This window comes from Prinia subflava, unplaced genomic scaffold, assembly GCF_021018805.1.
Source record: "Prinia subflava isolate CZ2003 ecotype Zambia unplaced genomic scaffold, Cam_Psub_1.2 scaffold_52_NEW, whole genome shotgun sequence".
NCBI classification, from domain to species: domain Eukaryota; kingdom Metazoa; phylum Chordata; class Aves; order Passeriformes; family Cisticolidae; genus Prinia; species Prinia subflava.
The window spans coordinates 250,816-272,764 of record NW_026961053.1 but is presented as its reverse complement, the minus strand read 5'-3'; the positions used below and the strand labels follow the sequence as shown (position 1 = coordinate 272,764).

Below are 21,949 nucleotides of genomic sequence, written 5' to 3'. Positions count from 1 at the left end.
GGGGACGTTTTGGGGATGGGGGGACTCGGGGGTGCACGGCAGGACACCAGGAGTGGACACCAGGTGATACGGGAGGGACACAACGGGGGGACGCGGGGGGACACCGGGGGGGTGACAGGGACATGGGGGATGTTTGGGGACCGGGGGACACGGGGGGAAGCCGGGAGGGGGAGCACGGCGGGGGAGGGGGACACGGGTGGGACACGTCACCCACCCGGAACGCCCGGAATGTTCCCGATAAGGCGCAGGGTGGGAGCAGCCCTGACACTCCCGCGCCTCCCCCCGAACCCTTCAGGGGGGCCCAGGGGGTCCCCAAAGAGGGACGAGGCCGCTGCAACCCCGGGCGGGACCCCCTGGGACCCTCGGATCCGGCACCTCGGGGACCCGGGGGGAAAATGGGGGCAAAAAGGGGGAAAGGGGGCAAATAGCGGGGGAAAGGGGGAAGATGGGGCAGAATAGATAAAATTTGGCATAAGTTAGGGGGGAAATTGGGCAGGAATGGGGCAAAACGGAATGAGCAAGGGAAAGGAATGGGGCAAAGCAGAGAAAACATGGGGGGAAAGGGAAATGGGAGGAAAAGGGAAAGGAATGGGGGGAAATGGGAAAGGAATGGGGGGAAATGGGGAGAAACGGCAAAAAAATTAGGAAAACCAGCAAAATTGGATAGAGACGGGGGAAAATCCAGCAGAAAGGGATAAATGGGACAAGAATGGGGCAACACAGGGCAAGATGAGGTGAAAAGGGTTAAAGTGGGACAAGAATGGGATAAAATGACAAAATAGGGTAAAAATGAGTAAAATTGGACAGGAATGGGGTAAGACAGGGCAAAATGGGGCAAAACAGCAAAATGGAAAGAATTGGCATAAATGGAGTAAAATGGAGCAAAAAGAGGCTGGAATGTGGGAAATGGGGAAAATGGGGAAAATGGGGAATGAGCAAAAATAAGTAAATGGGACACGAACAAGGCAAAAATGGGGCAAAACGGAGCAAAATGGGGCAGGAGGATTCCCTCCCTCCTGCCCTGCACTCCCCAGTTCTGGGTCAGACCCCAAAATTTGTACCCCGCGTCCCACGAGTTTTTGGGCTGATTCTCTTCCCTCACCCCCCGCTCCCCAAGTTTTGGGGTCGATCCCCGTTCCCTGTTCCCCCACCCCCAGCTGTGGCGCCGATCCCCGCGGGAACACAAAGCCCTGGGCCGGCTCCAGCCGCACCTTCCCGGCAGCGAGGCCGTGGGGAGGTGCCGCGGGGCCGCTCCCGGCTATAAATCCCGGCCACAATTCCCGCCCGGAATTCCACCCGCGCCTCCGTCCGTGCCACTCTCGGGCTGCCGCCGTCGTGTCGCCGTCCCCATGAGCTTCTCCCGCCGCACCGTCTATTCCAGCTCCGTCCGCTCCGGCGGGATCGGGACCCTTGGCGGCGCTGGGGTCGCCCCCGGCCGCCGCTTCGCCCCGCTGGGCAGCGCCGCCAGCGTGTACGCGGGGGCGGGGGGCGCGGGGTCCCGCATCTCCGTCACCCGCACCCTCAGCGGCGCCGGGGGCACTTTTGGGGCCGCTTATGGGGCCGGCCTGGGGGGCAGCGTCCTCCTGGGGGGCTCCGGGGCCGTGGTCAACGAGAAGGAGGCGATGCAGGACCTCAACGACCGCCTGGCCACGTACCTGGAGCAGGTGCGGAGCCTGGAGCGGGAGAACCGGCGCCTGGAGACGCAAATCCGGGAGTTTATGGCCCGAAAGGGGCCCAGCGCCCACGACTGGAGCCCCCAGTGGGAGCTGATCGAGGAGCTCCGGGACAAGGTGGGGGCGCGGGGGGCGTTAAACATTAACTGGGGAGGGGGGAGGGGAAGGGCTGAACTTTGTATCTGTGGGGGGTCTGTGAGTCCTGGGTGGGTATGGGGGGTGTGGGGGAGGTCTGTAAGTCCCCGTGGGTGGGGGGCACGGAAGGGTTCCCTCCCCGCGGGGCTGTTTGTGCGTGGGGCGAAGGGACGTGACCAAGGCCACCGGGGTGGGGCAGGGTCAGAGGAGCCCCCCTCCATTTTTACCCCGATCTTTGGGTAAATGACCCCCCCAGCCCCCCCAAAGCCCCTCCTGGAGCCTCCTCAAGGTGACCGGCACCCCTCACCCCACCCCCGACACCTGGGCCACCCCGCCCCGCCCCCACCCCGGGTTATCGCCGCTTTTCCGGGGCGAGGCCCTGCGGGGAAGGGGGGCCAAGGAAGCCATCCTGCCACGGTGACGGTGACACGTGGCCCTGTGTCCCTGCCGTCCCTGTGCCCGCATGTGCCACTCACCTGTCCCCCCCAAATCCATGTGTCCGTGTGTCTCCATGACTGCATGTGTCCATCCGTGTCCCCCCATGTGTCCCTCCTCCACGTCCCCCCATAACCCTGTGTCCACTCATGCCCATGTCCACATGTCCACGTGTCCATCTGTCCCTACGTGTCCCTGTATCCCCATGTCCCCCCATGTCCACGTGTCCATCTGTCCCTACGTGTCCCTGTATCCCCATGTCCCCCCATGCCCCCCTATGTCCCCGTGTCCATCTGTCCCTACATGCCCGTGTCCCCCATGTCCCCCCATGTCCCTGTGTCCCCTGTGTCCACGTGTGCCCTTGTGTCCCCACCCCAGATCCTGGAGAGCACGGTGGAGAACGCTCAGATGGTGCTGCAGATCGACAACGCGCGGCTGGCGGCCGATGACTTCCGGGTCAAGTGAGGGCGGGATACTGGGAATACTGGGAATACTGGGAATAATGGGAACATGGCAAGGATAACATAGGAATGAGGATTGAGTGGGAATGGGGGTGGAAATGGGGGTGGGAATATGATGGAGAAGAGGGTGCAGATGGGGTGGGAATAGGGGTGGGGAGAGGTGTGGAAATGGAGTTGGAAACAAGATGGGAATGGAGATGGGGAGAGGGGTGGGATTGGGTAGGAATGGGGATAAAGACAGAGTGGGGATGAGGATGAGGATGAGGATGAGGATGAGGATGAGGATGAGGATGAGGATGAGGATGGGGATGGGGATGAGGATGGGGATGGGGATGGGGATGGGGATGGGGATGGGGATGGGGATGGGGATGGGGATGGGGATGGGGATGGGGATGGGGATGGGGATGGGGATGGGGATGGGGATGAGGATGGGGATGAGGATGGGGATGAGGATGGGGATGGGGATGGAGACGAGATGGGGATGAGGACAAGGACGAGGATGGAAATGGGAGTGGGGATGGGAATGGGGATAAGAATGGTGAGGGAGATGGGATGGGGCAAGCACGGAAACAGGAGTGGGAATGGGAATAGGGTGGAAATGGGGATGGGGATGGGGTGGGACTAGGGGGAGAACAGGTGGAATGGGGGCGAGGATGGAGATGGGGTGAAGACTGAATGGGGTTGGGTGGGACGGAGGTGGGTACAGGGATGGGAATGGGGTGGAGACAGAGATGAGGGTGGGCAGGAGATGGGACAGGGATGTGCACAAGGACAAAGATAGAAATAGGAGCGGGAATGGAGACCGGATGTGGACAGGGACAGGGATGGGCTGAGGATGGAAATCAGGATGAGGACAAAGTCAGAGAGGGAAACGAGTGGGAATGGGGATGGGAAATTGGATAGGGACAGGGAAAAGGACAGGGATGGGGACAGCTGCAGGTGAGAATTGGAATGGGACAGGAATGGGAACATGGATGGAGACAGGGATGGGGCAGGACTGGATATGAGGATGAGGAAGAGGATGAGAGGTATGGAGTCAGGAACAGGGAACGAAAATGGAGATGAGGATAAGTAGAAGGATGGGAATGAGGATGGGGACAGACACAAAGATGGGATGAGTGGAGGTGGCAGAGGGAATGAAACAGGGATAAGAACATGGATGGAGACAGCAATGGGATGAGGTCAGGTGGGGCTCGAGATAGAATGAGGACGAGGGTGGGACGAGGAGATGGGATGGGATCGAAAATGGAGATGGGGATGAGGATGGATATGAGACTGAGGATGAGAATGATAGGAATGGGATGGGGTTGGGACAGGGAAAAGGGATGTGATGGGGATGGAAATGGGGATGAAGATGAGGATGGGACAGGGATGGGGAGAAGGGATGTGTTGGGGATCGAAACAGGGCTGAGAATGATGGGGTTTGTACAAGGATGAGGAAAAGGCTGTGTTGGAAGTGGATGGAAGTGGGGCTAATGATGGGGCTGATGGGGACAAGGATACGTCGGGGTCAGAAATGGGGCCGAGGACAAGGACAAAGTTAGGAACAGGCACAAGGCTGGCCCCGCTCCATGCCCCATCCCGCTCCTGCGGCGCTGCCAGGTTCGAGGCAGAGCTGGCCATCCGCCTGTCGGTGGACAACGACATCGCGGGGCTGCGCAAGGTCCTGGACGACACCAACATGACCCGGCTGCAGCTCGAGGGGGACATTGAGGCACTGCGCGAGGAGCTGATCCTGCTGCGCAAGGAGCACGACCGGGTTGGTCTGGGGGTCTTGGGGACCTCGGGGGGGCATTGGGGGGCGTGGGACCCCAAACTGACGCGCTCTGCCCCCAGGAGGTGCAGGACCTGCGGGCGCAGGTCTCGCAGTCCGCGCTGACGGTGGAGGTGGATGCACCGCGGTCGCAGGATTTAGGGAAGGTCCTGGGGGAGCTGCGGGCTCAGTACGACGCCCTGGCCCAGAAGAACCTGGAGGACCTGGAGAAGCAGTGGGGGCAGCAGGTGGGGAACACCAAAAAACCCAAATCCCAACCCAAAACAGCCCCCAAAATGGTCCTGGGGGAGCTGCGGATACAGGACAATGCCCCGGTCTTAAAATCCCCGGAGGACCTGGAGAAGCAGAGGGGGTGGGAGTTGGGGACCCAACAGCCCCCTAATCCACACCCAGGGGTCCCCAGTGATGCTCCATAAGGCTGTCCCCAGTGGGGGGTCACGTGGGGGTCCTAAACAAGGAGGAAACACCTTTTGGGGGGTGTCTGCAGGCTGGCATGGGAGGTCCCCAAAGGAGCCCCACAAGGGGAGAGGGAGGGGTGGCAGACCCAGGGGGGTCCTGGGTGGAGATTTGGGACATTTTCAGGGGGACTTCTGGGGTGAACTGCTTCAGGAAGTTCCTGTTGCAATCTTGGGAACATTTTGGGGTGGCCTCTGTCCAAGAGAATCCAAGTTTGGAGCCTCTTCTAGGGGACCCTCATGATGTGGGACCCCCATGCCTGAGTCTGGCTCCTCTTGGGATGGTGTCACGCTCCACATCCAAGACTTGGGGTGTCCGTGGAGGGTGGGACCGAGGCTGCCGCCCCCCAGACCCCAAGGGTGTCCCCAGGCCCCCCCGACCCCTTCTTTCCCCCCAGATCACGGAGACCACCCTGGAGGTGACGCAGAGCACAAAGGACCTGGACACGGCGCGAGGCACTGTCGGGGCCCTGCGTCGCTCTCTGCAGACCCTCGAGATCGACCTTGAGGCCCTGCGCAACCAGGTGCCCTAAAATCCCCTAAACTCCCCCAAAAAACCCCAACCTCCCCAAAACCCTCAATCAACAGCCTCACACCCCCAACTCCCTCCCCAAAAAAACCCTAACTCCCCTTAATTCATGGCTCCAGGGCCCCAAAACTCTTCCAGCCCCCAACCCGTAACTCCAGCCCCCCAAAGGCCATTTTTGAGGTCCTGACCCCCACCCCCAAACCCCCCAGAACTCAGGGCTGGAGGCGGTGCTGCCTGAGGCTGAGGGTTGGGCCAGGGTGAAGCCACACAAGACTCCCTAATTCTCCCCTGATCTTCCCAGAACATGGGTTTGGGGCTGCATTGACCAAAGCTTGGGGTAAACCCCCAGTTTTTGGGGTGAACCCCCACAAAACCCCCAAGTCCCTGCAGAACTCGGGTCTGGGGGCAGCACTGGCTGAGCCTGAGGTGACTCCCCCCTCATTTCCATGGTGCAGATCCTCCAACCCCCCATTTTAGGGGTACTGACTACCCCAAAACTCCCTACTCCCCCCGCAAAGACCCCAGAACATGGATTTAAAGGCTGCCATGCTCGAGGCTGAGGCTCAGAACCCGCCCCAGACCCCATTAACCCCCCAAAATCCCTGCAGAACGCGGGTCTGGAGGCGGCGCTGGCCGAGGCCGAGGCCCGGGCCGGGGCTCACCTGGCGCAGGTGCAGCTGCAGGTGAGCGCGGCCGAGGCGGAGCTGCGGGATGTGCGGGCGCAGCTGCAGCGGCAGAACGAGCAGCACCGGGAGCTGCTCGGCCTCAAGGACCGGCTCGAGGCCGAGATCGCGACCTATCGGCAGCTGCTGGAGGGCGGCGACGACTTCAGGTGAGCAGGGGGGACAGGGAGAGGATCAGGTATGGGGGGAGGGGGGGTTCAGGTGGGGGGAAAAGAAATTCAGGCACCCCTGGGGTGAAAGTTCAGGTGAGGGGGGAAGTTCAGGTACAGGGGGTGGGTTCAGGTCGGTGAGGAAGTTGGGGGGGAGGGGGGGAGTTCAGGTGAGGGGGAGGAGCTCGGAGGGTTCAGGTGAAGTTCAGGTATGAGAGGGTGCAGGGGCGAGTTTGGTGCAGAGGGAAGGATTCAGGTACAGGGTGTCAGAAGTTCAGGTGAGGGGGGAATCTGGGGGTGTAGCTCAGATGAGGAGGGGGAAAAAGCCAGGAAAAGGGGATGGAAGTTCAAACTGGGGGGAGTTTGGGTACAGGGGAGAATGTGGGGGCCGTTCAGGTGAGGGAAGAGGTTCAGGTTTGGGGGAAGATGAGCAGACAGAGCTCAGGTGAGGAAGTTTGGGGGGTGAGTTCAGGTATGAGGGCTCGGGGGGAGGAATTCAGAGGGGAGGAGTTCAGGTGAGGGGGAAATCCAGGTACAGGGGGGTTCAGGTGGGGTGGAAGTTGAGGTGAGGGGGAAATGGAGACAGAGGAGGAAGGGATAATCCCAGGAATGGAATGTCCAGGTGCCATCCCTGGACACCCAGGGTGACACCCAGCAGTGACACCCAGGGTGGATGAGCCTCCTGTGATGAGGTTTGCAGGTCCCACCGGTTACAAAATTTTGGGGACATCCATGGGGGATGATTCCAGGAGATCACATATCCCAGCTCTGTCCTTCAGGATGGTCTGGGGATGGGGACAGTGGTGACATCACAGGGGATGAACCCCAGGTGTCCAAGTGTCCAGGTGCCATCAGATACAGTATTTTGGAAACAGCCAGGGAACAGTGGTGACACCCAGAGGGGACAATCTCCAGGGTGTTGGGACACCCCAGCCCATCCCCCCGGACATTTCATCTCCATCCCTGTTGAGTGACACTGAGGGGGACAGGACCGGCACAGGGAGGGGACCCCCAGGTGCCCCCACCCCTAACCACCCCTCCCTGCAGCCTGAGGGATGCCCTGGACAAGGAGACCACGGCCACCACGGCAGGGACAGGGACCACCCAGCGCGTGGTCACTGAGACCAGGGAGGTGAAGATCCGCACGTACTGAGGGGATCCCCGGCCCCCGAAACTCGGGGGGGGCCCGAGCCCCTCCAGATCCAAATAAAGTGGTGAATGCCATGAATGGGAGATGGGATGTGCTGGTGTCTCCTTCCGAGGGGGAAACGGGGGTGGGGACACGGGGCTGAGGGCGGGGAGAAACTGAGGCACGGCGTGTGGGGGGATGCCAGGGAGGAATGGATACCTGTACCCCTTCCTTGGGTACCGACCCCCGGTCACCTGTGCCCCCTCGGGACATCCATTTCGCCCCCCACCCATGTCGGGTCCCTGGGGACATCGACCTCATAGAAGCAGCCGGGAGGACCCCAAAACCTCCCTGTCCTCGCCGGCCTCAGAGTCAGCCCCGAGCTCCAGGCTCGCCGTCCCGTCCTGAGCCGCTCCCGGGGGGACACGGGGATCCCCGTGCGGTGCCCGGGAGTCCCGGTGTAGGGAGGGGGTTGGTTCCTCGGGGGTGGGTGCCCGGAGGTGCCGGTGCCCGGGGATCCCGGTGTCAGTGCCCGGGGGTCGCGGTGTCCGGGGTCCCTTGGGGTGTCAGTACACGGGGGGGGTGGGGTGGTGCCCGGGGTTGCCGGCACCGAGGGCCCTGCCGGGGGTGTCGGTGTCCGGGGGATCGCGGTGCCCGGGGCTGTCGGTGTGTGAGGGAGCCCGTGTCCGGGGCTCCTGATGTCGGGGGTCCCAGTGACCGGGAATGCCTTGGAGTGTCAGTGCCCAGGGGTCCCCGGAGTGACCGTGTTGGGGCGTCTCGGTGCCCGCAGTGTCACTGCCCGGAGGTGTGGGAGCCAAGGACTTCCGAGCAGTCCTAGTGCCTTGGTGCCGGGGGCTGTCGGTGCCGGCCGGTGCCCGGGGGTGTCACTGCCCGGGGGTCCCGGTGGGGGGGTCCCGGTGGGGGGGTCCCGGTGCCGTCCCGAAGGCCCCGCCCCCTCCGCCCCTCCCCCGCCGCACCTTCCGGCCCCAGGCCCCGCCCCCGGCTCTGGCCCCGCCCCCGCGCTGTGCCCCGCCCCCTGACAGGGCGCGACGCTCGTGGTCACGTGACGCCGCCATCCGGGTCCTTTGCCTTCTCTGCCTCGTCCCAACATGGCGGCCCCAGGTGAGCGCTGCGCCGCAGGCCCGGGCCCCGCCGGCCCGCGTGGGGCTCCATGGGCACTGATGGCGGCACTGATGGCGGCCCCGGGGCTGCTCCGGGCACCGCCGCGCTCGGAGATGGGGCTGGGGGGAAAGGCAGTGGCGGGAAAACCGGGGAGAGCGGCGGGAAAACCGAACACCCCCCCCTTCCTCCTCCGCCGCGTCCCCTCAGGGCGGGCGCGCGCCCTTTCCCACCCCCCCCGCCGCTTCCCATTGGCGGGGGTGCGCGCGCGCCCCGTGATTGACGTGCGCGCGCCGGGCCCCCCTCAACACCCCTCTGCCTCCCATTGGCGGGGGCGCGCGCGCCCGGCCGCTGATTGACGTGCGTGCGCCCGGCCGGTGATTGACGGGCGCGCGCCGGGCGCGGCTCAGCGCGTGCGCGCGGCAGTAGCGGGGGGGAGGGGGCGACGCGCCCACGTGGCCGCGAACGGGGGGGGGGGGGGGCGGAGGGGCCCCGGTACCGGGAGTGTGGGGGGGAGGTGGGATCAGCCCCCCCGACACACACAACACACACACAAACACACACACACACACATCTGCCCGCAGGGGCGGCACCGGGAGCCCATCCCGGGCCCGCCGTGCCCTTGAGGCTCCTTGGGGTTAGGAACGGGGGAGGCGGGGCGGGATGTGGCCCTTCCCCGCCCCTCCTGGGGTCGGTTCCGGGGTAGGGCTGCACACCAGAATCCCACCCGGTTCCCCCCTCCATTCCCGATCCCGCAGCATCTCCCGGGATCCCCGGCTCTCCTTGGAGCGGGAGGAGGGGTCCCGGTACCGGGATGAGCACGGCGGTGCGGGAAGGTGCCTCCCCCATCCCCGGGTTCGGTGTTTCCCACCTGGATCCATTCCTGGCCCAGCTTTCCCTGGGCCTCCGGTGCTTCCCGCATTCCCAGGGCTGTCCCAGGCTGGTTTCCTGGGGGAGGTCGGGTCACCCTGGGGCAGCTCCGAGGGGCCTGGGGCTCCCGGCCCTCAGGATGGGATTCCCGTAGGATTCCCTGAAATCCATGGTAGGGAGGGATTGGCTGAAGATGGAGCCACCCCAGGGGTCTCACACACCACCACCACCCCCTCTCAATTCCCACGGGAAAACACTGGTGGTGGTTCTCTCTGTGCTGGGTTTCCATGGAATGATACATTTCCAGGCCATTAGGTGAGCAATCCCAGCATCTCACCTCCATCCTTTTTATTCTTGTTAAAGCCCCTCAGTTGATTAATTTATTATTATTCCGCTCTCTGGTCAGAGCTCTGACTGTCCAAAAATTCACAATCTCTCCTTAGAAGACAGAGGGGAATGTTTTTCCAAGCCTTTCTCTTTCATATCATTAAAACACTCCAGTTTTCTTTCCCCTGGGAGCACAACTGACCTCCCCAAATCCTTCTGGGGGAAGGAAGGGAATCCACTATTTCTTTGGGGCTCCAAACCCACTCAGCTCCACCCGGAGGGATTTTTCCTGGAAAATGCAGCATTTTTGCCAGGAAGGGTCCCAGATCCAGCAGCAGAGCCACATGAGGGCAGTAGTTCTTCCTGGAAGGTGGGAGGACTGGGGGAATTGTGAATCAGAACCCGCCTTCCAGGAAATATCCCAGATTTCCAAGAGGGTCACAGCATGTGCCTGGGTGTGTCCCTCAGGGGGTGGGATGGGGACAGTTTTCCCAGTGGGAATAGCGACTAAAGGGGGCTGGGAGGTGGCTTGGTGGTTCCTGTCCCCTCGTGTGTCCCTTCCTAGTGGCTCCTGTCCCAGTCTGGAGCCCTGTCCCATCCCAGTGTCTCCTGTCCCTATCCCAGGTCTTCGTGTCCAGCTCTTCATATCCCATCCCAGTGCCCTGTGTCCCATCGTGTGTCCCTTCCTGGCTCCTCCTGTGCCTCCTCCTGTCCCATCCCGGTTCCTCGTGTCCTGGTGCCCCACGTCCCTTCCTGGTTCCTTCTGTCCCATCCCGGTGGCTCCTGTCCCACCCTGTGTCCCACCCTGCTGCCCTTGGGGCCCATCCCAGCACCTTGTGTCCCATCATGTGTCCCCTCCCAGTGCCTTGTGTCTCATCTCGTGTCCCATCCTGTCACCTTGTGCCCCATCCTGATGCCTCGTGTCCCATCCCAGTGACTGGTGTCACATCTTGGTGGCTCCTGACCCTTCTCAGCTCCTTGTGTCCCATCCTGACTCCTCCTGACCCATCCTGGTGCTCTGTGTCCCATCCCTTCCTGTCTCATCCTGATGCCTTGTGTCCCCTCCTGTATCCCCCATCCCAGTGGCTCCTGTCCTGTCCCAGTTCCTCCTGTCCCATCCAATCCCATCCCATCCTCATTGTCCCATGTCCCATCTGTCACCTTGTGTCCCATCCCAGGGCCTCCTGTCCTGTCCTGGTGTTCCATATCCTCCTGTACTGTTTCTTCCAGGCTCCTCATGTCCCTTCCCAGTGCCCCATGTTCCTTTCCAGTGGTTTCTGTTCCATCCCAGCTCTTCCCATTCCATCCCAGTGTCCCGTGTCCCACCTTGCGTCCCATCCTGTCACCTTGTGCTCCATCCCAAGGCCTTGTGTCCCATCCTGGTGGTTCCTGTCACCTCTTGGCATCCCATGTCCCATTCTAATGTCCCATCACAGCACCTCCTGTCCCTTCCCAGTGTCCCATGTCCTGGTGCCCCTTGTCTCATCCTGACACTTCATGTCACTCTCAGCTCCTCGAGTCCACTCTCAGTGTCGGTTCCCAGTGGCTCTTGTCCCATCCCAGTGTCCCATCCCAGCTCCTCATGTCCCATCCTGGTGTCCCCAGTCCCATCCCAGTGTGCCTCATGTTCCATGTGAGCTCCTTGTGTTCTATCCCAGTGCCCCATATCCCATCCTGGTGTCCCCAGTCCCATTCCAGTGTCCTATGTCCCACCCCAGTGTCGCCAGCCCCCTCTGTTCCTGTCCTTGCTCTCATTCCACCTATCCCACTCATTGCCTCCCATTCCCACTCATTGCCTCCCATTCCCACTCTTTCTGACCCATTCCTTCTCTCATTCCTGCCCATTCCTTCTCTCATTCCTGCCCATTCCCTGCTCTCCTTCCTGCCCATTCCCTCTCTCATTCCTGCCCGTTCCCTCTCTCATTCCTGCCCGTTCCTCTCTCATTCCTGCCCATTCCCTGCTCTCATTCCTGCCCATTCCCTGCTCTCATTCCTGCTCGTTCCTCTCTCATTCCTGCCCATTCCCTCTCTCATTCCTGCCCGTTCCCTGCTCTCATTCCTGCCCGTTCCCTCTCTCATTCCTGCCCATTCCCTGCTCTCATTCCTGCCCGTTCCCTCTCTCATTCCTGCCCGTTCCCTCTCTCATTCCTGCCCGTTCCCTCTCTCATTCCTGCCCGTTCCCTCTCTCATTCCTGCCCGTTCCCTCTCTCATTCCTGTCCGTTCCTCTCATTCCTGCCCATTCCCTCTCTCATTCCTGCCCGTTCCCCTCATTCCTGCCCATTCCCTCTCTCATTCCTGCCCATTCCCTTTCTCATTCCTGCCCGTTCCCTCTCTCATTCCTGCCCATTCCCTTTCTCATTCCTGCCCGTTCCCTCTCTCATTCCTACCCATTCCCTCTCTCATTCCTGCCCATTCCCTGCTCTCATTCCTGCCCGTTCCTCTCATTCCTGCCCGTTCCCTCTCTCATTCCTGCCCGTTCCCTCTCTCATTCCTGCCCGTTCCTCTCATTCCTGCCTGTTCCTCTCTCATTCCTGCCCATTCCCTGCTCTCATTCCTGTCCGTTCCTCTCATTCCTGCCCATTCTCTCTCTCATTCCTGCCCATTCCCTTTCTCATTCCTGCCCGTTCCTCTCATTCCTGCCCGTTCCTCTCTCATTCCTGCCCATTCCCTCTCTCATTCCTGCCCATTCCCTCTCTCATTCCTGCCCATTCCCTTTCTCATTCCTGCCCGTTCCCTCTCTCATTCCTGCCCATTCCCTCTCTCATTCCTGCTCGTTCCCTCTCTCATTCCTGCTCGTTCCCTCTCTCATTCCTGCCCGTTCCCTGCTCGCATTCCTGCCCGTTCCCTCTCTCATTCCTGCCCGTTCCTCTCTCATTCCTGCCCATTCCCTGCTCTCATTCCTGTCCGTTCCTCTCATTCCTGCCCGTTCCCTCTCTCATTCCTGCCCGTTCCCTCTCTCATTCCTGCCCGTTCCCTTTCTCATTCCTGCCCGTTCCCTCTCTCATTCCTGCCCGTTCCCTCTCTCATTCCTGCCCATTCCCTTTCTCATTCCTGCCCATTCCCTTTCTCATTCCTGCCCATTCCCTCTCTCATTCCTGCCCATCCCCACTCCCATTCCCACCATTGCCACTCTGACCCCATTCTCGTTCCCTCTGATTCCCTCTCTTCCCTGCCCATTCCCCCTCTGGTTTCCTCTCATCCCCACCCATTCCCTGTCTAATTCCCGTCCCCATTCCCGCTCTGATCGTGTCTCCGCTCGCTCCTGCAGCGGCAGCGAAGAAGAAGCCAAAGAAGGGGAAGACGCTGACGCTCACGGATTTCTTGGCGGAGGATGGGGGGGGCGGGGGGGTCCCCACCTACGTCGCCAAACCTGTGAGCTGGGCTGATGAGACCGACGACTTGGAAGGTGAGCACAGCATTCCTGGCCCCTGGAATGGTGTTCCCAGCCCCCAGAGAGGCATTTCTGGAGTCAGGATAGGATTCCTAGCCCCCAGAGTGGAATTTCCAGCTCTGGGATTGGCATTCCCAGTCCTTGGAGCAGCATTCCTAGAGCTGGAACAGGAGTCTTAATCCCTGGCCAGCATTCTGAGCAGTGAGGTTGGCATTCCCAGCTCCCAGGCTGGCATTCCTGCTTCAGGATCAATATTCCTTGCCCCAGAGGGTTGTTCCTGGATCATGGAGGGCATTCCCAGCTCCCAGACTGTCATTTCCAGCTCTGGGTCTGCATTCCCAGCTCCTGGAACATAATTCCTGCCTTCCAGATTGGCATTCCCAGCTCCAGGATTAGCTTTCCTACCTGCCAGTGGCACCCACAACTGGAAAAATCCACTGGCCATTCCTTTTGTGGGGAATAACGAAGCTGGGAGAGCCATGTGAGTTTTCCTTAGGGATGAGGCTCAGTGTCCAGCAAAGCAGGAATGGGATATTGAGGGGTTGGGGGGCTGGATTCACCAGAGCTTCCCACCGAGCCAGGCTGCAATCCTGGAAAGCCATCCCATGGGATTGCCTATCCTTGCACTGAGTGCTCTGGATGGCTTCAGAGCACCTTTTCCATGGATTTACCAGCGCTGCCGGCAGTTGCCATTGCTGTGCCAGACTCCAGTTGGCTCTGGGCAACTCCGGTTTGTCCCCATTGCCTCCAGCTTTCAGCTGTCCCCATCCGGGTGGGATTTGGGGTGGTTTGGTGATTCCAGTTGACCCGGCCGTGCCCAATCCCGCGTTTCTCCGCAGTCTCCACCACGTGGCACAGCAATGACGACGACGTTTACCGGGCGCCTCCGATCGACCGCTCCATCCTCCCCACGGCCCCGCGCGCTGCCCGCGAGCCCAACATCGACAGAAGCCGCCTCCCCAAGTCTCCCCCGTACACGGCATTCCTGGGAAACCTGCCCTACGATGTCACGGAAGAGTCCATCAAGGATTTCTTCCGAGGGCTCAATGTGAGTGACGTTCCAGAGGGCGGGAATGCCACAGGAGCCCAGGGTGTGGCGCTCTCTCTCCACTGGGTGCCTGTATCCGTTGCCATAGGGCATTTTCCTGGGATTTGGGTGTCTGTGGGTTGATGCTGAGAGAATTCCTTGATTCCCCAGCCATGGATCAGCCATTCCCGCTCCTCCAGTGGGATTGAGGAGCCTCCAGTGGAGGGTTTCCCTGTGGCACCCTGTGGAGATTAGACTGGGGAGTGGGGCAGGGCAGCTGGATCACTCCCCAATAGAAAGAAAGCATCAGGAAGCTCACGGATCACCCAGAGGTGTTGAAAACCACAGGGAAATTAGTCCCAAATTGGGGAAAACCAAGTTTATTCCCATTTGAACCAATCCTGCCCTTCACTCTCCAGCTCTGCACCTGACCTTGGCCACCCTCATTCCTTTTCCCTCTTCCTTGGCATTTGCCATCCTTTGAATATAATTCCTTGGATGCATTGTGGATTCTCCTTTGGACCAAGCTAGATCCCGGCTTTCCAAAAGTTTCCCATCAGCAAATCCATCCCAGGAAAATCCTAGGGATGCTCAGGGGACCCCGTGACCCCCTGAGATGTTGATGGCTCCTGGCATTTTCCAGGTCTCTGATCAGGAATGAGCAAGGAGCTCCCACACTTTGGGAGCCAAAATCCAGAGAAAGGAGGTTGTGGGCTACCTTGTGTCCATGTGGGATTTGTGCTGGGCACATCCAGGGCTGGTTTTCCACTGGGATGGCTCCTGCTTCCCTGAGCCTGGGTTGGAGTCTGCAGAGCATATCCGGCCCTTCCCATTGTTCCCAGTGCAGCTGCTGGAGCCAGAATTCTCTTCCCAGTCCCTCAATCCAAAGATGTTGGAAAGCTCTGCTGTGTTTGGGGTGGGACCCCCTCTCCCCTCCTCGTGGGGAACCCCCTCAATGCCTGGATATCCATGAGTTGCTCCATCCCAGATCCCGCCAGCCTTCCACATTCCCCTTGGGAAGCCAAAATCCTGAGGGGAGCTTCCCTGCCTTCCCTCCCTTGGCAGATCAGCGCCGTGCGCCTCCCGCGGGAACCCACCAATCCCGAGAGGTTGAAAGGGTTCGGATATGCGGAATTCGAGGATATTGATTCCCTGTTCCAGGCCCTGAGCCTGAACGAAGAGGTGAGTGCAGTCCCAGCTTCCAAGGGCACATCCCAGGGCCTAAAGGGGCTCCAAGGACCTGGGCGAGATTTGGACATGGCCTGGAGTGGTGGGAAGAGGGCAAATGGCTTCCATCTGGAAGAGGGGAGGGTTGGGTGGGATATGGGGAGGGAATTCCCAGCGCAGCACTCACTTCCCACTGTTGTTCCAGTCTTTAGGAAACAGAAGGATACGAGTGGATGTGGCGGATCAAGCTCAGGATAAAGGTGAGCGTCCAGCTGGGGTTGCAGATTGGGCAGGGTAGGGATTCAGGAAGAGCGGCCAAGGGCCCAGCCCTAACCCTGCCCTGTTTCCTTCCTTTCCCTCTGCCTGCCCCTGTCCGTGTCCCTGGCTCCCGGCAGACCGGGACGATCGCTGCTTCGGCAGAGACCGGGATCGCTTCCGGGACTCGGAGCGGTTTGAGAGCGACTGGCGCGCACGTCCGGCCGCTCCCGACACCTTCGATGACTTCCCCCCGCGCCGGAGTGACGATGGATTCGGGGACAGTGAGTGACAGAGCGGCCCGGCATTCCAGGCACTCCCTCCTTCCCCTGTGTCCTGGGAGCCAGCGTTGTCCAAGGGTCCAGGGGCACCTGACACCACTCTGCCTGAGATCAGGAGCTACCTGAGCTCATTCCCACCCTGAGCTTGTTCTGGTCCTCATGCATTCCCAGGGCTCAGTCCCACCAGGGGCTAATGTATTCCCAGGACTCATTCCACCCTGAGCTTGTTCTGGTCCTCTTGCATTCCCAGGGCTCATTCCCACCCTGAGCTTGTTCTGGTCCTCGTGCATTCCCAGGACTCATTTCACCCTGAGCTTGTTCTGGTCCTCGTGCATTCCCAGGACTCAGTTCACCCTGAGCTTGTTCTGTTCCTCATGCATTCCCAGGACTCATTCCACCCTGAGCTTGTTCTTTCCCGATTTGTTCTCAGCTCTCATTCCTACTCAGACTCATTCATTCCCAAAACTCTTCTTTCCCACCCAAGCCCATTCCCAGTTTGTAGGGCCTCCTCCTCTCCCCTGTGGAGCAGTACTGGGATTTTCCTCCTTCCTTGTGCAATCTGTGCCTATCCCAGTAAAACCCCGTTGCCCTTCCAGGATATCGTGACCGCTACGATGACCGCTATCGGGACGGGCCGCGGCGGGACATGGATCGCGGCTTTGGGAGCCGGGATCGCTACGACGACCGCAGCAGGGATTACGACCGAGGTGGGAATCCCAAGGGTTTTCAGGGGCAGAGAGAGTGGGAGCCAGACCCCCCCGTGGCCAGTGAGAAATGGGGCATCCCCCAAATTCCCGGACTCTTACCACTGGGAGTCTGGGCTGCGTTATCCCCGGTCACCCTCAGACGGATCCATCTCCTTCCCCAGGCTACGATTCCCGAATAGGCAGCGGCCGGAGAGCCTTTGGGAGCGGGTACCGCCGGGATGACGACTACCGCGGCTACGAGGATCGCTATGACCGGCGGGATGACCGGATGGATCGGTGGAATTCCCGGGATGACTACGGCCGGGATGATTTCCGCCGCGACGACAGAGGTGGGCTGGGACCGGGGCTGTTCCTTTGGGAAAAGTTGCATAGAGTGGGAGTGATCTCTTGGGAATGATTCCTTGGGAATGGTGGGGTGTGATGGGAACGATCCCTTGGGAACGTTTCCTTGGGAATGATTTCTTGGGAATGGTGTGTGGTGGCAATGATGCCTTGGGAATGATTCCTTGGGAATGGTGGGGTGTGATGGGAATGATCCCTTGGCAGTGATCCCTTGGGAATGGTGGGGTGTGATGGGAATGATGCCTTGGCAATGATCCCTTGGGAATGGTGGGGTGTGATGGGAATGATGCCTTGGGAATGGTGTGTGATGGCAATGATCCCTTAGCAATGATTTCTTGGGAATGGTGGGGTGTGATGGGAATGATGCCTTGGGAATGGTGTGTGATGGCAATGATCCCTTGGCAATGATCTCTTGGGAATGGTGGGGTGTGATGGGAATGATCCCTTGGGAAAGATGGGATGCGTTTGGAAGGGTCTCTTGAGAAAGGCAGGGTGGGATGGGAAGGATCCCTAAGGGAAAGGTGGGAAGGACAGGGAATGGTCCCTCAGGAAAGATAGGCTAGGATGGAAATGTTCCTCATGGAAAAGGGAAAGAGAGTGGGAGTGGTCCCTCAGGAAGGGTGGGCTGGGGAAGGGGATGATCCCTTGGGAGTGGCAGGATGGGACAGGGTTTATCCTGTCAGTCCCAGCACTGTTTCACGTGGGATCAGTGGATCCAGGTGGAATCCCCCGGTTTGTTCCCAGGTCCCACCCAGAGACCGAAGCTCAACCTGAAGCCCCGGAGCGCTCCCAAGGAAGAGGAAACCTCTGCAGCTCCCGCTGCCCAGTCCAGCCGGGCCGCTTCCATCTTCGGGGGGGCCAAGCCTGTGGACACAGCAGCTCGGGAGCGGGAAGTGGAGGAGCGGCTCCAGAAGGAGCAGGAAAAGCTCCAGCGGCAGCTGGAGGATGACAAGAGGATCGACAGACGGCCCCGGGAAAGGTGGGAATGGCGCCTTGGGAAAGAGGGAGTGGGATGGGGATGATCCCTTGGGAAAGGTGGGAAAGGCTGGGAATAGTCTCTTGGGAAAGGTGGGATAGGTAAGGAATGATGGCTTGGTAGTGGTGGAATGGGTGAGGTATGATCCCACCCAAAAGGGAGAGGTAGAGAATGGTCTCTTGGGAAAGGGGATATGGGCAGGGAATGATCCCGTGGCAAAGGTGGGGATAGGCAGGGAATGATCCCTCAGGAAATTCCAGGCTGATCCCCACAGAGAGATGGGAGGGACAGGGAATGGTCCCTATGAAAAAGTGGGATGGGTGGGAATGATCCCTTGGGAGTGGTGTGGGTGGGGTGGCGCTCATCCTATGGGAAAGGTGGGATGGGGCAGCCCTTTCCCAGCCCCCTGATCCTGTTTCTGCCCTGTCCCAGACATCCAAGCTGGCGGAGCGAAGAGAACCAGGAGCGATCCCGGACAGGCAGTGAATCCTCCCAGAGCGGCCCCGCGGGACCGCCGGGAACGTCGGCGGGCTCGGGCCCCACCGGCCGCAGTGAGTCGGGGTCCGGGCGGCCGCAGCGACCCGGCCCGGGGCACCCAGCAGCTCCCACACAGCTTTGTGTCCCCCCAGCCACGCGGAGGAGGGAGAGCGAGAAATCCCTGGAGAACGAGCCCCTAGGAAAAGAGGAGGAGCCGCCCTCGCCGCCCCCCAAATCCCGGGAGGAGAAGCCGAAGGTGATGCCGGCGCCGCCTCCCAAGGAAAACGCCTGGATGAAGCGGAGCAGCCAGAACCCCCCCGGCAATTCCCAGAGCTCCGACTCGGAGCAGCCCTCCCCGACCAGGTGGGGGTCCCAGGAGGGAGCGGCCTGGGGGTGGCTTTCCATGGGTCCCTGCTTTTCCCTGGAGGAGCCCCTTCCAAGGGCCAGGGCACCCTGACATTCCCAGGGATGATCCCATAGCGCATCCCAATATTTCTGCCCGTCCCAACATTCTTGAATCCCAGAGATGTTCCTGTGCCCCAACCCAGTATTTCTGCAGCACATCCCAGAGTTCCTGTGGCCCAGGAATGTTCCTGCTGCACATCCCAATATTCCCGTGCCCCATCCCAGTCTTCTGTGGCCCATCCCAACACTCCTGAAGCCCATGGAGGCCCATCCCAACCTTCCTGTGTTCCCTCTTACCATTCTCATGTGTGTTCCTGGGCTCCATCCCAACGTTCTTGTGCCTGATCCCAGCTTTTCCTGGGGCTCAGAGATGTCCCTGTGCCCCATCCCAGTATTCCCAGGAATTCCCTGTGTGCCATTCTGATATTCCTGTGCTCCACCCCAACATTCCCAGGCCCCATCCCACCTTTCCTAGGAATGGGGCCATTTCAGGGACCCCCCCCTGATGCCCCTGCCCCCTTTTCTCTCTCCCCAGTGGGGGCCACCCCGGCCCCTCCCCCCCTGGAGATGATGGGGGCCCCCCCAGGACCCCCCAGAGGAGAGGTGAGAATGGGAGGGGGGATTGGAAGGGCTCAGGGTGGGTTTGGGGGAGTCTTGGGGACTCAGAGGGTGTTTGGGGTGGGGTTGGGGATTTTGGGGAAGCTCAGGGGGCTTTGGGGGGCTCGGGGAGAGGTTGGTCTCAGGGGATCTGGGGGGATTGAGGGATTTTGTGGGGGGTTCTAAAGGGGGTCCAGGGATGTCAAAGCCTCACTGGGAGGCTCAGGAGGGCGTGGGGGGCTCAGGGGGTTTTGGGGGCTCTGACCCCCCCACCCTTTCCCAGCAGAGGAGCCGAAGCCGGAGGGGGGCCGGGAGAGCAGCTCCAAGGGCCGGAGCTGCAGCCGCGGCCCCGCAGGGGACCCGGAGAGGTGAGGCCCCCCCAAACCCCCCCGGAACCGGGAAACCCTCCCGGGCTCTGGGAATCTCCCTGGGAATTGACCTCTGACCTCTGCCCCCCAGGAGGGACCCCCGGAAGGAGCACGAGCCAAAGAAACTGGAGGAGAACCCCCCCTCTGTAAGGATCCAGGGGGACCCAAAAACGGGGGAGGGACCCCCCTCAAATCCTGGGTTTGGGGGATTTTGGGGAATTTCCACCATAACTGACCCCCCATGCCTCCAATTAATGGGGGGGCTGTGACCCCTCTTTGGGGTGAGTGACCCCCAGGGGACCTTGACCCCCCAAATCTCATTTTTTGAGTATTTTGGGAATTTTCTGCCCCCTTTCCCCTGCCCACCCCCACAGTTCAGCCATGGGCAGTCTGAAGCCCCTTTTGGGGGAGCTGTGACCTCCCCTTTTTGGGGTGCATGACCCCCTTTGAGGTCTTCATCCCCTCCAAATCTTGGGGTTTTGGGGGCTTGGGGAATTTTTTTCAATAATGACCCCCCTGGCCCTCCCAGCTCAACCACCCCAGCAATTTTGGATGTGTCTGGCCCCTTTTGGGGGCCTGTGACCCCTGGTTTTGGGATGTGTGAGCCACTAAGGATCTTTATCCCCCTCAAATCACATTTTTGGGACTTTTTCTTGGTTTTCCCTGCAGTTCAGCCACGCCAGCAAATACGCCGCGCTCTCCATGGACGGGGAGGATGAAGGTGATGATGAAGAAGGAGCTGAGTAAAAGCTTCCTCCCCCTCCTCCTGCTCCTCAGCCGCCGTGGGAACCTCTGGAGATTCCCAAAAATCCCAACCTTGATCCAGGCGAGACAGAAATAAAGCCTAAAACTCATCAATTCCCTCAGCTACGGCTTCTTAAATCCTGAAAAAAAAAACCCACCCTGAACGCACGGGAATCACCCCAAAATCAGCAGGAGAGGCAGGAGGGGTAATTCCAAGAGTTTTCTTGAAGGAAAAGCAGCCCCCCAGTCTGTGTTTTCCATGGAATAAGGGGTGAGGAATAGCTGGCCTTCCTCCCACCCCCCTCCTCACTGGAACCCCTCCAAAGCAGGGATGGGGAGGCACCAAATCCCCCCAAATCCTCCAGGGTCTGGGATCCCGCTCTGCCCCCCATTTTCCACACCTCTGGAATGTTGATTTCCCCCATCATCATCCTCCTGCTCACAGGTGTCCCCCCACTTGCCCCACCCAATTTTTGGGATGCAAACCCTGCCCTTTACACAGGAAAACCTGGATTTCCACCCCAGAAGCTCAAGATATTCTGAGATTTTGGGATTTGGGGTGGGCTGTAAAAATGTGTAAAAAGAACCTCCCCAGAGGTTTTGGGAGGTCCCAGGGGAGTTTTGGGGTTCTCCCCCAGGTTGGGGGCTGCTTTGTTTTCTCCAATAAAATGAGCTTAAAAAGATCCAGAAAGGCCCCAGATCCTTCTGCCCTTCTCCCCCCGTGGGAATGGAGCAGGGCAGTTTCAAAGCCCCCCAGGGGAATTTCCTGTGCTGACATTTGCCTTCCTCTCCCAGGGCTTCCTTCTTTTTCTTTCTTGTGTCCTCTTTCCTCATTCCATCCTTCTTCCTTGTCCCACTTCCTCCTCTTTCCTCATCTTTCTTCATTCCTTCTTTCTGTTTTTCCTCCATCCTTCTTCCTCCCATCCTCTCTTCCTCCTCCCCCCTTCCTCTTCCACTTTCTTATTTCTTCCTCTTCCCTCCATCACTCCATCTCCTGCTTCCCTTTTACCTTCCTCCTTCCACCTCATTCTTCTTCTTCCTCTTTCCTTCTTCCTTCTCCTTCCTTCCCTTTGTGTTTCCTCCCATTCTTCCTTCTCCTTCCTCCTTCAGTTTCCTCCTTCCATCTTTTTCCTCATCCCTAATTCTTCATCCTCTTCCTCCTTTTTCACTGTTCCTCCTTCTCTTCGATCCCGATCCTCCCTTCTTCGCTTCCTTCCATCCCTCCTGCTCCGCCCCCGGTGATTAACGGTAATTAATCGGGGGCGCGGGCACAGCACCGAGCCCTGGGATGGCCCCCCCGGCCCTTCCCCTCCCGGCTCTTCCCAACCGCTGGAATGCTGGAGCGCGCCTCCCCCACCGCTGGAATGCGCCCCCCCCGCGGCGGCTCCGGCCCCACAAAGGGGGGTCTGTCCTGGCCGGGAGGGGGGAGGACCCCAGGGGCTGGGAGGACCCCAGGGGCTGGGAGGACCCCA

General features: G+C 60.3%; 2 protein-coding genes across 3 annotated transcripts; both read left to right on the top strand.

The window, feature by feature from the left end:
* Positions 1–7,527, top strand: KRT18 (keratin 18). The gene is made up of 8 exons (XM_063425068.1): positions 1–63; positions 1,158–1,790; positions 2,622–2,704; positions 4,307–4,463; positions 4,541–4,705; positions 5,332–5,457; positions 6,071–6,294; positions 7,342–7,527. The coding sequence occupies exons 1-8, from the start codon at positions 16–18 to the stop codon at positions 7,445–7,447; spliced, it is 1,542 nt and encodes a 513-aa protein (XP_063281138.1). The 5' UTR covers positions 1–15; the 3' UTR covers positions 7,448–7,527.
* Positions 7,528–8,517: 990 nt separating this feature from the next.
* Positions 8,518–21,160, top strand: EIF4B (eukaryotic translation initiation factor 4B). Of its 2 annotated transcripts, none has more exons than XM_063425041.1 (15): positions 8,518–8,545; positions 13,009–13,146; positions 13,971–14,179; positions 15,224–15,340; positions 15,531–15,585; positions 15,721–15,864; positions 16,458–16,568; positions 16,730–16,897; positions 17,655–17,889; positions 18,319–18,437; positions 18,516–18,726; positions 19,304–19,371; positions 19,652–19,733; positions 19,825–19,879; positions 20,403–21,160. In XM_063425041.1, the coding sequence occupies exons 1-15, from the start codon at positions 8,533–8,535 to the stop codon at positions 20,478–20,480; spliced, it is 1,803 nt and encodes a 600-aa protein (XP_063281111.1). In that variant the 5' UTR covers positions 8,518–8,532; the 3' UTR covers positions 20,481–21,160. The 2 variants fall into 2 exon arrangements, with proteins under 2 accessions (XP_063281111.1, XP_063281110.1); XM_063425040.1 differs by having other exon boundaries at positions 19,649–19,733.
* The last annotated feature ends 789 nt before the right edge of the window (positions 21,161–21,949 follow it).